The sequence below is a fragment of the Crinia signifera genome, chromosome 2, assembly GCF_055691185.1.
Source record: "Crinia signifera chromosome 2, ASM5569118v1, whole genome shotgun sequence".
Taxonomy (NCBI): domain Eukaryota; kingdom Metazoa; phylum Chordata; class Amphibia; order Anura; family Myobatrachidae; genus Crinia; species Crinia signifera.
Genome location: NC_139218.1, coordinates 358,167,961 through 358,182,364, shown reverse-complemented (window position 1 = coordinate 358,182,364; position 14,404 = coordinate 358,167,961). Strand labels below are relative to the sequence as shown.

At 41.7% G+C, this 14,404-nt stretch overlaps 1 protein-coding gene across 3 annotated transcripts in view; it reads left to right on the top strand.

Annotated features, from left to right (window-relative positions):
- MTUS2 (microtubule associated scaffold protein 2) overlaps positions 1 to 14,404 on the top strand; it is a 443,851-nt gene that overhangs the window by 317,320 nt on the left and 112,127 nt on the right. For all 3 annotated transcript variants that reach the window (XM_083169852.1, XM_083169851.1, XM_083169853.1), the window contains exon 6: positions 10,909 to 10,998. In XM_083169852.1, coding sequence (XP_083025978.1) covers positions 10,909 to 10,998 — 90 coding nt within the window. The remainder of the gene's footprint in view (positions 1 to 10,908; positions 10,999 to 14,404) is intronic.

The window sequence follows — 14,404 nt, the reverse complement described above, 5'->3', positions numbered from 1 at the left end:
GTTTTCTACTGTAGAACTATGAGTCCCAGCAAGCCTACCCCGCATGCTGGGACTTGGAGAACCACAAGTCCCAGCATGCGGGGCATTAAAGGGCCCGCTGGCACTTGTAGTTCTACAGTACAAAAAATAGTTAAATAAAACACACTGACACCCTGAAAAATAAAAGTTTAATACACACAAAACACACACACACTGATACTTACCTACCTTGAGCCCGTAGGTCGGTCCCTGGATCCTGGGTCCGGGCTCCGGGGCTCCAGGGCAGAAGAGTCCGGTTCCGGGGCCTTGGTTATTTTTTGTAATTTTTTTTATTTTTTGTAATTCCAGCAGGATTTTTATTCCATACTAAAGATTTTCACCACAGACAAACAGTCAGGTCGACGTTTCGGCCACAGAACGTGGTCTTAATCATGACCACCTCTTACAGGACACAAAAACTATATATGGAGAGATTGTGAAAAGAGATTGTGAACGTGGCACCTAGACGCGTGGGTGTGTACTGCGACATCTGATAGGAATCTTTTATAATGACTTATACCCAAATGTAGATGAGCCCCAAAGCAGTTAGTAAGAGCTACTATACTTGGTAAAGTGCTGGGAAATGGTGCTGATGACTCTGATGATGTAAATGTATCTGTCTCTCATTCCATTTCTCCCCAAAAATGTAACAGGATAATGTGGGCTAGGAGGGAGAGCGTTGGTGATGTTACTGGGCTGGGCACACCCAGCCAATTTTCATGGAGATTGCTAGATTCTTCAGTTAGTCAGCAAGACATTATTTCAGGGAGTTGGCATGTATGGATTGTATGTACTCTGCGTGTCCGTGTTTGCATGGGTGTCTGAGAGGGCTTTGGTTTCCTCTCACACTCAAAAACATTCCGTACAACTCCTAGGTGAATTGTAGCCTGACAAAATAAACACAACACTGTATATAATGGTGGCATGACATAAAAAATAATAACAAATACAAACTACAACAACAAAATACAATTACTACTACTACTATTATTATTATAATAGCTATTGGCAAACACCTACTCCCCAACGTTACGAAGGACAATAAATGGGATAAACTTATAAATTCCCAAATCAGTCCATTATGTCCCTGATCCAGCCAAATTTTTTGTGATCACACCTTCAGGTTGACCAAAGTCAGTATCCCTCTTTTTCATGTAATCAGTGGTAGAGGGATTCTGCACATATATGATATACAGTAGAAAGACTTTAGTACAGGGGGCTTTGCGAACTGATATTGTGTCCTAGAAAAATCATTGTGTCATTTACATTGAAACAAAGGTACAGTAATGTATATTCCCGACAGACTATCATTAATAATCTTAATTACAACGATTTCTTTTCACCACCTTCGTCAGACAGTACAGTATGTTTGCAAACAAAAGTCATTAAAGGTATTATTGGGAATCAATAGAAACTTTCAAGGCTCTGACCTTGAATAGTACGGTAAATAATCTGCCAGACAATTTAGATAACTGTATTCTTTAAATTGAGCAATTGGGAAATGATTTCTTCAATGTACTCTATTGCATCTGTTTTCTATATGCTGATACATTGGCAGTGGCTCCTTTTTAATTACTTTTCATTTTGTATCCAATTGGCAACGATAATTCATTGCATTGGTAAAAACAGACTAGTACTGTGGGGCTTTCCAATTATAGCCTGGGAACTTATGGAGCCTACACACTTAGCAACGTGTGACAGCGATCTGAGCGATGTTATATCGCTCGGATTGCTCAGCAGGATCACTCAGCATGCAGCGATGACTAGTGGTGTGTCAGCGATGTAGACTCAGCGATCTAACAGGGCCAGTGTTCTCCGATGAGAACTCTAGCAATCTAACTAGATTTGTACTGCATACAGTATAAATCTAGATGGCCGATGACGCCGCAAGTGGCCGCGGATTGCTATCGTTGTGGCCCCTACACACGGAGCGGTTTGGGGTATTTTCTAAGCGATCTATTCAGATTGCTCCAAAAATTACCCCAAATCACTCTGTGTGTAGGGGCCTTAAGTCCAGTATAAGTTCCTGGAACCATTGGGCCATAATAAATGCGACCGGCGGGATTTCCCGGAATTGCCCAGAGAATGTGCAAATCTAATGCCAAGCAGCGCTAAGAGACCACCCCAGACGCTGCACAGCTGCTTCTGATCGTGGCGCACTGCTGTGCACAGTGTGACCTGATAGCAGAGGTCACGCTGTGCAGCGTGCCTGCCGATCCACGTCTACCAGCCACACCACCGCCCAGCACCCGACCTCCTCACCTCCGCCCGGCACCCGACCTCCTCACCTCCGCCTGGCACCCGACCTCCTCACCGCCGCCCGGGCCTCCCGGACACTGTCGCCCAGGCAGGGTTGGCGGTGTGTGGGGGAGGGCCTGCGGGCCCAGACGGGGGGAGGCAGCGGTGGGCTTCGACAGAACGGGGTGCGCGAGCGTCTCGTACACCCACGCACCCTACTGTAAGATGGTGGGTCCTGGCAATTGCTGATTGAATCTCCAGGACTCGCTCTAATATGAGGTGCTCCATCTGTAGCTTATCCATCATTTTATACATATTTATATATAATAGAAAAACATAATTACACTGTATGTAATATCATTATATATTTAATACATTTTATAATCTAATATATTTGAGCTCTACGGGAAAACTGACAACTCTACGTTATGTTACATTTTAGTCCATCAGCGCACCTGAATTTTCCCTTATTCCTTAGATTTCATACAATTGGTTGTTTGATAGCGTTCCAGAGCCTACTGTCCAACACCAGCAGAAACTTCTTTATAATTCAAAATTAATTTGGGATTGAAGTGCGAGTAGTTTTTTTTAATGCAGAGGAAACCTCACAGCTTAGTTCAGCTGGGTGAGCAAAGATTATTTTATTGTTGAACAAACTCTGCAGTCTGCAGGAAATGACTGTTCTATACTATGTATACAGTCAGCTTGGAGTGATTCTATCTGGATGAGAAAAGGTAACATTTGTTCTTCCTGGTTGGTTTTAAAAATTGCAACTCAAGCTCAAATCTACGGAACCTTTCAAGCCTAGATGTATTTTTATGGTTGCTGAAGATATTTAACTGTCTAGTTTGTCTATGTCCTTCTTACAGGTTGGAACACACTGTACAGTAGTATAGTACTTATTGCAAATCTATACGTTTTATTTTTATACCGTATATATATATAGAGAGAGAGAGAGAGAGAGAGAGAGAGAGAGAGAGAGAGAGAGAGAGAGAGAGAGAGAGAGAGAGAGAGTAGTTTGTAGGACCGGCACTCCACGCTGAGTAGGTTACCTTCGCCGGTGCCTTCACAGCTTCACAGCTTAGTGAAGCAATTGTAGCAAAAGGTGTGAGGTGCGGCACTCGGCTATGATGACAAAATAACAACAGTACAGTGTTGATTAGAAGATCAAAAAAACATAACTAAATAAATCATTTATAGACCAAAACACCTTGGAGCTCAGAAATGATCAATGTACATTTTACAGCTGACTTAACCATTCAATAGGTTATAATAGGGGCATTTATGACGTCACCCTGTTGCTCCTGAGGGTCCATATACATTTTTTTCAAAATCAGCAATGCCTGTACAAAGGATGCAGTAAGCATTCACCGTGTATTCCAAATAACTGGGTTATGAGGGTTATTCAGTCCTGATTGCTGAGCTGCTAATTTGCAGACCCAGGAGATCCGGTAATTGCTGCCCAGCCAGAGTGAAATCCCACCTCGTGCAAGACTGCAAATTGCTGTGCAAATCTTGCGAGTGGCTTGAAAAAATTACTCAGCAACAGGAGGAGCAGGCAGCTTGATGTTGGTCACTCTAATGTAAGGGCCTCCCGATCTGTGCAGCTACCATTGAGCCAGAGAACTTGCCCGTGGAAGTCCTGTCTAGCAGAGAATTGGTACATGGAGAAATCGTAGCTGTAAGTGGACTAGGAGTATGTCACAGTGCAGAAGCCAGCACCATGTGGACAGTGGACAGTCGGGAGTGCAGTGCAGTGCAGCCAACTGCCCTCTGCTCCCACAGCTCCTCTCAACCATTTCATTTGGAAGCACAGATAGCTCGGTTAAGCATAGTTCTGCCAACTTTAGAGATGGAGACACAGATGTCAAAGTCTCCAACTCAAAAAAAAACATGGCCTGTCGCTGGAACGGTGATGGGGTTGGGTACTCAGACACCCCCCCCCCCCCTCACCTGTGTGAGCCATTGCCAAGGGAAGAAAAGCATGACTGCTGGAACCAAAGAAAGAATAGTGTAAAGTTACTGTTCAATACAAAAGAAGTTCTCTATTTCTTGGAATTTTCTTTATTAAATCCTCTGTTTTGGTACCTTTTATATGTTTGAATTCCTAAATAGCGCTCCCTTCACCTCCATATTGATAAATGGCTTATTTGGTCACAGGACTGGAATGACTTCACTTTACATACCTGCCAAGGCTACCCACTGTCTCCTTTATTGTTCAGCCTAGTCCTAGACACTAGTGTGGACTGTGCTGTAGAAGAACTGATGGGCTGAAGGGCATCAGTATGGGAAATAGAGAGCTGAAGATTGATGTCTTTTCTAATGATATCTTGATTTCCATTGTTTAATCTGAAGGAGGTCTTGACACTACTGCTCTCCGAATACATCAACGTTTTTATGTTTTCTGTGTTCACAATGAATCTACTGCACTGTATTTGACAGAGAATCTAATGTATCTGCACTAAGCCAGTTATTTGGGGCATACCAAGGCCAACTCGGGGGGGGGGGGGGGGCAGAGTCACATGCAATTTGCATGTAATGAAGATGTTTAGATAGTTTAGGGACTGTCTCCAACAGTGCATGCACAAAGACTTCTGAAATCCCCTGACACACACATTACACGATATCAGAAATATTATGGAAAAATCATGGACAACCCCACCTTGACTAACCACAATTGATACCCCATGCCCCCATAATGCTATTATTTGCTGGGTTTATTTTGTCTCTGCCCCTCCCATACATCTGCGAATCACAGCATTATGCCAGAGGCGCACGTCTAATTTATCTAGCCCCATGCCAAACAAGAACTGCGTCTTTTGTATACAAGGGAAGGACTTTGTAGCGGCATGTGCATAAAGACAAAGATAGGTGACACTGTTCCGTGCACTTTTGCATATGGCTAAGAATTCGGACCTCTTTATTGAGCCAAACATCTCCCTACAAATACTGGATTGTAGGGGTAAATTTACTAAAATGGTAGTACTAGTGAAGATGGGATTTTGCCCATAGCAATGGGTAACGGGCAACATCCCATTTTTAAAATAACTTCCATCTCCGTAAATTTACTGTACATTGTCTAAGCATCCACAGTATATACAATAGCATTTTTCATCTCTTTAATGGAGAAGGCTTGGAGCTGTTTGTGAGCGTTGTAAGCTATAGTACCGATCCACTACCACCCCCAAAGGACACACACTATTTTTATATGAGACTACGTAATAGATAGGATCTGAAAGAATATGTTAGCAGCAGTCACTGCAGGGTAGGTATAATTATGGGGCAGTACGATCATAGTTTGTTACATTTATAAATTCTTTTGATTTGTTTAAAAGATACTGAATGATTTAGAAGAGATCTTCATTATATATCGGGTGTGGAGAATGCTACAGAAATGCGAGGCAAAGAATGGAGCTTGGCTCAATCAAGTGATTATTGGAAATTTGATATTTGCTGTTAAAATGTATGGTACTTATGTAATATCTGGGCTCCCGTTCTTCTTATGAGACCGTGTCCCCTCGCGGGGCTCGCTGCGCTCGCCACGCTTCGGGCACGGTGGCTCGCTGCGCTCGCCACACTATATAAAATCAACTCCAAGCGTAGTTGGATAGTAGGGGTATGAAAAAATGGGGTGCATTTAACATGGGAGCCCAGATAATACATAAGTACCAAATGTATTAAAATGGATGACTTTTCTTTCTGAAGACCCTTGTAACTGCTGAGCGAACAGAGATGGAGCCCCCACGGTCTGCAATAGTACTGACTTACTGTATATAAATGAATAGCAGCGGTGGATCCAGAGAGAGGGCTGCAGTTTAAAATTCAAATAGGGGAACCTCTCAAACTGCCACCAACTGCCGTTCCTAACAGAATCACTGGCAGTGGGTGTGGTTCCCCTTTTTGAATTTTGAACTACTGTATGCTGCAGCCCCAACTCTGGTGCCACCGCTAATTAGTAGTAACTGGTGTTAGTGATGTTCTCCTAAAATCTAAAGTGTTCAACCCCATAAATATTCAACAACTCGCTATAAAAGAAATATAACAATTTTGTAAAAGTTACAAAATCAATTTTAGAATAAGTGAATGCCTATTATAGTACTGTTTGTTATAGAGTATATATGAAGGAGGTTCAATAAGTAAGGTAACAAGAACTCTCGTTTGTATAATATTGTCTATTTCATTCAAATGTCTCACCGGAGCAGAGCAGATAGACCACTGCTTCCTCACAGCCAATGGACTGTGCCTCATATCAGTCATACTGCCCCAACATTAGATAAACCCTGCAGATTAGATAATGGCCTGAGCCTCAGAGTGATAATCCTATCCAGGGGTGTAGTAACTCCCGATGGAGCCCATATACATCGGCCCCTTCTTTTAAGATAGTGCTTTGTATTAAAGCCTATTGCATACTTGCCTACTTTTGAAAACTAGTTCCAGGGAGATTATAGTTGGTAGTAGAATTTTGCACAGTGCCTCATATAGGGGGCGTCTCATGCTCCACCCAAAGGGCGTGTCTAGTTCCATATATGGAGAGATTGTGAAAAGAGCTTGTGAACGTGGCACCTAGAAGCGTGGGTGTGTACTGCTACATCTGAGAGGAATCTTTTATAATGACTTATATCCAAAGGTAGATGAGCCCCAGAGCAGTTAGTAAGAGCTACTTTACTTGGTAAAGTGCTGGGAAATGGTACTGATGAGTCAATGTACATGTATCTCTCATTCCTTTTTCTTAAAAAATGTAACAGTGTAATGTGGGCTAGGTGAGATGAGGGAGATTGCTACACTAATTAGGGAGAGAGGGAGATTGCTGCTATTTCAGGGAGTCTCCTGCAGAATACAGGAGGGTAGGCAGCTATGGAATATTGTTTATAATATAATTGTGACCGAATGTTCTCTTGCAACCTATTTTCCTGTATACTGTATAAACAAATTCTTGTCTGCAAAGTGACCGTTAATTGATGTGCTTATGGGAGGTTCTGTCTCTTAAAGCCTATGAGACCTCAATCCATGATAAATGCTTAGTTTATTTACAAAATATGTATTATTATGCAAAATTCTCAGATTGTTGCCGAGATTGGCCAGAAGGGAAGGCCGTGACAGGGTCAGGGTTGGCCAATGTGACAAATAATTGCAATACAATATTGTAATATTGTGGAACAAACATTCCCTAAATTTAAATGAAATACAGCCTGAAGTGTAATTAGGTGAGTGTAGAACATGTATAGGTCTGAAAGTGATATTATTGTATACAATATTGTATACAATATCACATCTCATTGCATTGCGTAGGTTTTGTAATGCAATGAGATATGATATTTAAGTGCCAGTATCCCCAATAAGATGTCTAGCTGGTAAATGGATAAGGTTGCAAATCGATAGCAATAAGGTCGGCAGGCCATAGGTCCACATGACATACCTTAGCTTGACCTGGTCAAACGGAGGACTCAAGCAAACTGTCGACATGAAAAAGGCGAACTGAGAGATTTTCACCTTTTTTTTTTAAAGTGTTTTTTTTTTATACTTTTTTTATACTTTAACATCCATGTGGACATAGAGTTAGCTTATAATAGTGTACCGAGTGTAGTGAGGCACTGAGCGTAGTGAGGCACCGCGCCCGAGCATGGCGAGCAAAGCAATACACTTATACAGTGTCCAGGTTGACCTATGTTGACAGAGATACCAAAACTATCCACTTGGAATTTTTTTTATTTTTTTTCAATATGTGTTTTATTGAAAATTCACACATTAGACACAAAATACACAATACAAGTTGAAACATCCTCAATCATTAAAATAAAGGTTGCATTATCCAGGTGATATATGACATTGAAGAAGTTTCATTATAAATTGTGACAATATAATCTCAGTAAAGACGTGTTTTATATTTTTCTAGAAAGATCACTTTAAAAAACACATGTTGACTTTTTTCATGATGATCTTTTCCATGTCAACCTATTGCTTTTGTCGGCCTTTTGACTATGTCAAACTAAGGTATATCAACCATTTTCATATGTGGATTTATGGCACCTCAACCAAGAGTGGTTCACCTCTTGACTTTCGACCCTATGATCCAGGGGTGGCCAAACCGGTCCTCGAGATCTACCAACGGTCCACGTTTTCCAGATCACCTAGCTGCTGCTGCACAGCTGTAGTCATTACTAACTGTCACATTTTTAAACCTGCTGCATTCATTCCTACTATAGATCCACAGGTTGCTTGGAAAACATGCACCGTTGGTAGACCTTGAGAACAGGTTTGGCCACCCCTGCTATTATCCATACTCGCTGGTTAAAGCCAAGATTAGAGCACAAGGAAATCTTTATCCATGAATTGTATTACTAAGGGACAAACCCTGAGTCTTTCAGTCTTCAACTGATTTACACGTTTATTTATAACATGGACTACTATATCAGTCTTGTTGTTGATAAAATATATTACATTAATTAGCAGCTGCTAATTACTTAACAAGCTCAGAACAATTCTATAATTAGAGATGTCATTCTACTTGAATGAATAACTCAGTATGTATGAGACTAGCAATAAGGTTGGTTATTCCCATTCTCATTTCAGTCATTATTATCGGACAGTAATGTCTGAACACAGATTTTGGTGCTGAGTTCTTACTTACACCCTGGGCAGCGTAAAAGCAATTTCTATGGTGGCTGCATGTGTCCAAGTCCTAATTAAAGGAAAAGGCGTTCTGAAATCCTCCTTCAGCGGGGGACCAAGGGGAACTGATGACGCAAATCGCATCATCATGACCCTGTCCCCAGTTATGAAATGCCTGTAATACCTGCATTTCACAAGGGGGGCATGGACACGATGATGCAATCTCAATGACCACGCCCCCAAAACACATCTCACCTTATTAGCCACGCCTCTGGCTCTGACCCTTACTTGACACGACCACCGGCCCCGCCCCCTGTTTGATCTAGCAGCCTAAAGGTAGGCAACCTTGGTTTAAAAATGACAGTTATTGTACAGTAGTAGCTGGCTGATTGGTACTTTGGGGCCTATATTCAATGAGTGATAAAACTTATGATAAATGGTGCTCCAGCCAATTATCTCCCAACTGTAATTTTTTAAATACATGGCAGTTAGGGGCTGAACACATGATATTTAGGAGCTGATTGGCTGGAGCACCACTGATAATATGCAGCAAGTTTTAGCATTCACACCAAGGGGGTGATTCAGGTTGGTTTGCAACGCACATTTGATTTGCTGATGGACAAAACCATGTGCACTGCAGATGGGGCAGATGTAACATGTGCAGAGAGAGTTAGATTTGGGTGAGTTATTTTCTTTCTTTGCAGGGTAAATACTGGCTGCTTTATTTCTCCACTGCAATTTACAGTAGATATCAGTTTGAAGTACAAATCCCATGCAAATCTAATGGTCTCTGCACATGTTACATCTACCCCACCTGCAGTGCAGCATGGTTTTGTCCATTAGCAAACCAAATGTGCTTTGCAAACCAACCTGAATCACCAATCAAATTTTATCACTGAGGGGCAGATGTATTAAGCCTGGTGAAGTGATAAAGTGTCCGGTGATAACGCAGCAGACAATCATCTCCTCATTGTCATTCTTCAAGCCCAGCCTGTAACTTGACAAGTAGGAGTTGATTGGCTGCTGCATTATCACCGGCTACTATATTACTTCACCAAGCTTAATACATCTGCCCCTTAGAGTCCCTTCACCCCTCTCACTTTATTACTCTCCAAAGTTTAGTAAATAACGTCATTAGATTGATGCCTGCTTTGTTTAGAGTCTGCTGTTGTATGTAATATACAGTATTTATGTGTTTATCTGTGTATGGAATTGAGACTTTAATTAAACAGTGGGTTGTCAAAGCCACCGACCAATAAAACTAATCGCTTCATCAGTTATGCTTAACATTTATTTTTATTTCCATTTCAAATCTTTGGGTAAAAGTTGTTGATAAAATCAGTAGCACTGACAACCCGCTGGTTAGTAAGTATACCCCATCATTTGTTTTTATTGCTATATGGTAGTCCCTGTTTACACAAATGTGCCCCACATTACTATTACACATTAGGACCTTATTCAGGTCAGGTCGCATGGCCAATGTTTGCTCTTTGCGCATTGTGCAAACTGTTCGCTGGGTTCACGCACCTATCTTTGCGGGGGGTAGGCTGCACCATTAGCATATGGGAACGCCCAGCTAAAAACCCAAAGTGCACTTTATATTCCCCCCAACCTGTCTGAGGAACCACTTCCCCAAGCCAGCGCTATCTGCAGGGATTCTGATGGTGCTGGTAAGGGGCTCTGCAGCAATCACGGTAATGTGTGAGGTCTACTGAGGATTCCACTCACTGACAGTCAGGTTGGCAGGAGGGAGCGAGATCCCTTGCAGGCGAGTCTTGGCTTCTAATATTCTGGTAGTAAGAAAAAAATATATTTTTCTTGATGGCTTAGCTGTGATAATGGGCACTTGCAAAAGTTCCCCTCAGGCATCGCTTTATTAACCCTGGTCTCCAGACTGTTTAAAGCCATGAATTTCTTATATCTGTATCAATTAATATTCAATGTACAACACCAAAGAGACAGCCACCATTTATTATCCTGCGTCTGAATTATGTATTTTCTTTTTTTCACCACAATTTCTTTTTTTTCTGTTTCTATTTTCAGGGTTAAAGAAAGAAATCCCAAAAGATCAGGAAGTAATTAAGCCAGCAGTTTCATCACCCAAAAAACAAGTCACCAGGCTGCACTCACCAGGTGGAGTATATATATATATATAACAGTTCTTACTACACTGTTGTAAAATGTTGAGTTTTATATTTTTTATGTATGTTCTGTTTATGTTTATTGAAAGACCTCATACACACAGCACGGCTTTAAAATCACACACACACGCATTGGGGTAATTCAGCCCTGCTCGCTAGGCTGCGTATATTCTCTGCCCCGATGAATGCATGCCCCCCCTCTGCCACCCGAATCCCCACGTTATGCTGCAAACCCATGTGTACGCGTACTCACAATCTAAGGATTATTCCTCTGTTCATAAAGAAAAGTAAGCCAGGACTTTTCATTTGAAAGCTTCCTGACGAATTGGGGGCGGGCGCCAATATCATGTGACATCAGTTGCTCGCCCCGAGCAGGCAGGGGCACATCTTCCTTTCCGACAGGCCCGTCTAGCATTTCTATGGGCGCACCCACCGTTTTTGTGAGCACGTCCATAAAACACCGGGTGCCCACCCCGGAACGCCCCTGCTTGTCAGTCAGACAGTGAGTTCCCTGGTGAGTGAAATGTTCTCCCAAGGCGCTTGCTGCAGGGGGTTTGCAAATGCGCATTATCGCGCATGCGCAGACCCCCCACCATCGGGGATGGGGACGAATTCGGACATGTGCAAACAGTTCTGAATCGGCCCATTATGCAGTATACGAATATCGGGACACAGTAATGAAGGAGCTCTCAATGCTCTGCTGAAAACAAGAACATTTATTTCCCCTAGTTTACTATGACAAATATATATCTATGTAGATAATGGATACGGATAAACTAAACTGTTCTGCAAATTGCCTGATTCTATGGGGTACATTTACTAAGATGGGAGTTCTATTGAAGATGGGATGTTGCCCATAGCAACCAATCAGATTCTACTTCTTATTTATTTTCCCCACTCTAGAAGATCATAGATAGAATCTGATTGGTTGCTATGGGCAACAATAAATATTCAATTGATCTCGCATCTTAGTAAATTTACCCCTATGAAACTCCGCATTTCACAATTGGCCAATTACTTTCCCGAATTGGAGCTTACATTTTATCGTTCCTGCTCTATTACAGCAACAAATTCAAAAAAGAAGAAAAAAAAGGTACTCTTTACCTAGAAGGGCGCCCATCGCGGCCATCGGGGGCATCGCATGCACTAAAAAATCGCATGCGATGCGACCGACGCGATGCCCGCGATTTCCCATAGGGAACAATGTTAAATGTCCCAATTGACCCGATTTTCCTGATCAATGTCTCAATTGACCCGATTTTTCCATAGGAAACAATGTTAAATGGGCCACAGAGGCCAAATAGGCACCCTGAAGTGTGAAATGGCCCCCACAATTGTTAACGCCACCCCACGATCAACGTGAACCCGAAGCGTGGGTTGATAGTGGGGTGGCGTTAACAATTGTGGGGGCCATTTCACACTTCAGGGTGCCTATTTGGCCTCTGTGGCCCATTTAACATTGTTTCCTATGGGAAAATCGGGTCAATTGAGACATTGATCAGGAAAATCGGGTCAATTGGGACATTTAACATTGTTCCCTAAGGGAAATCGCGGGCATCGCGTCGGTCGCATCGCATGCGATTTTTTTGGTCGCATGCGATGCGACCGACGCAATTTTTTTTGATGCCCACGATCAAAATCGTGGGCGCCCTTCTAGGTAAAGAGTACCGAAAAAAAAGTGAAAGTGGAAATCTCTTTATTTGCTATTTTTGTTTGATCAATAATACGGTAGAAGATTGATGTTTCGTGGTGTTCAAAATACTGTAGAATGGCCAATATAGAAAATTATTCAGGGAACAAAACCACGGGTATCCGGATGGATGACATACCGGGGGGGGGGGGGGGGGGGGATTTACTAGGATGAGATATTGAGAAAGTAAAAAGGTCTCCAATTTTTTCAAGGCGGCAATCATTTACACTAAAAAACCAGTGTGGTTTTGCAGTGTAAATGATTGCCGCTTTAAAAAAAAAAACCTGGAGATTTCTCAACAAATCTCTCACTTTCTGAACCTCTCATACTATTACATTTCACCCACAATGTCTAGGTTGGCAGCCAATAGGTTGAGAACATATGGTCGACATGGTCAAAAGGTTGACACAAGCAATAGGTCAACATGTTTATGGTCGTCACATTAAAATGTTGACATGAGTTTTTGGGGCCTTTGTTTTTAGTTTTTTTTACTTTTTCAGCACCTAGACCAAAGCATAGTGATTGAAGAGAGCCATATGAGGGGATGTGGTACACTTAATGGGGGTTCACTTGTTCAGGTGTCGACATTGACATCACAAGAAGTGAGAAAATCAAATTGACCTTTTCAGGTGTCAACCTTTTCTGTCTTTTTTACTTATGGGTCAACCTAGGCACTCTCAACCTGCTATAACACACATAGGCCCTTATTCTAGTTCACTCTTTCTGACAAAATCCTTCTTAGATGGACAAAACCATGTGCACTGCAGGGGGGCAGATGTTACTTGTGCCGAGAGAATTAGATTTGGGTGGGGTTTTACTTCAAAGTGAGATCTATATTGCAGTGTAAAAATAAAACAGTCAGTATTTACCCTGCACAGAAACAAAATAACTCACCCAAATCTAATTCTCTCTGCACATTTTACATCTGCCCCCCTGCAGTGCACATGGTTTTGTCCATCTAAGAAGGATTTAGTCAGAAAGAGTGAACTAGAATAAGGCCCATAATCCACAAGAGCAGGCACGTCCAAACTGTGGCCCTCCAGCTGTTGTGAAACCACACATCCCAGCATGCCTTGCCATAGTTTTAGCATTTCCCAATAGCAAAACTGTGGCAAGGCATGATGGGAATTTTAGTTTCACAACAGCTGGAGGGCCATAGTTTGGACATGCCCGCACTAGAGATTTTCAAAAGGATTAGGACAGATGTTGCCTAGTATGTGAATTTAACATCTATAAAACAGAGAACATTGTTCTACAAATAAATCATGATTAAAAAAAAAACATAATAACTAGACCAGAGCAATTTTGTCCTAAATTGTTAAATTATTGTGTAAAATGTAAAAATTTCAAAAATTCTGAGTTGATCGGGAAAACTAATTTTTTATTTTTTTATTTTTTTTAAATGTCTAGGTTACACCTAGGTATAACTGGACAGTATTATAATGTTGAAATAAATAAAAGCAACAATGTGGTTGTACTGTACATCAGAAATGTATAATACGCATTTTTTTCTCTCAAACATTTGTATAATAATTGTGGATGTTTTTTTCTACATAAATCAGTAAAATCATTTTCACCAGGTTTCCTAATGATATTTTAGTGCTGAATGTAAATATAGATTTTCCGGAACGGGTTCACTGAGCCTCTCTAGCCAAACCTATGCAACAGCAGTTGGGGAAAAACACTAGAATGGAATCAAAGGGACATG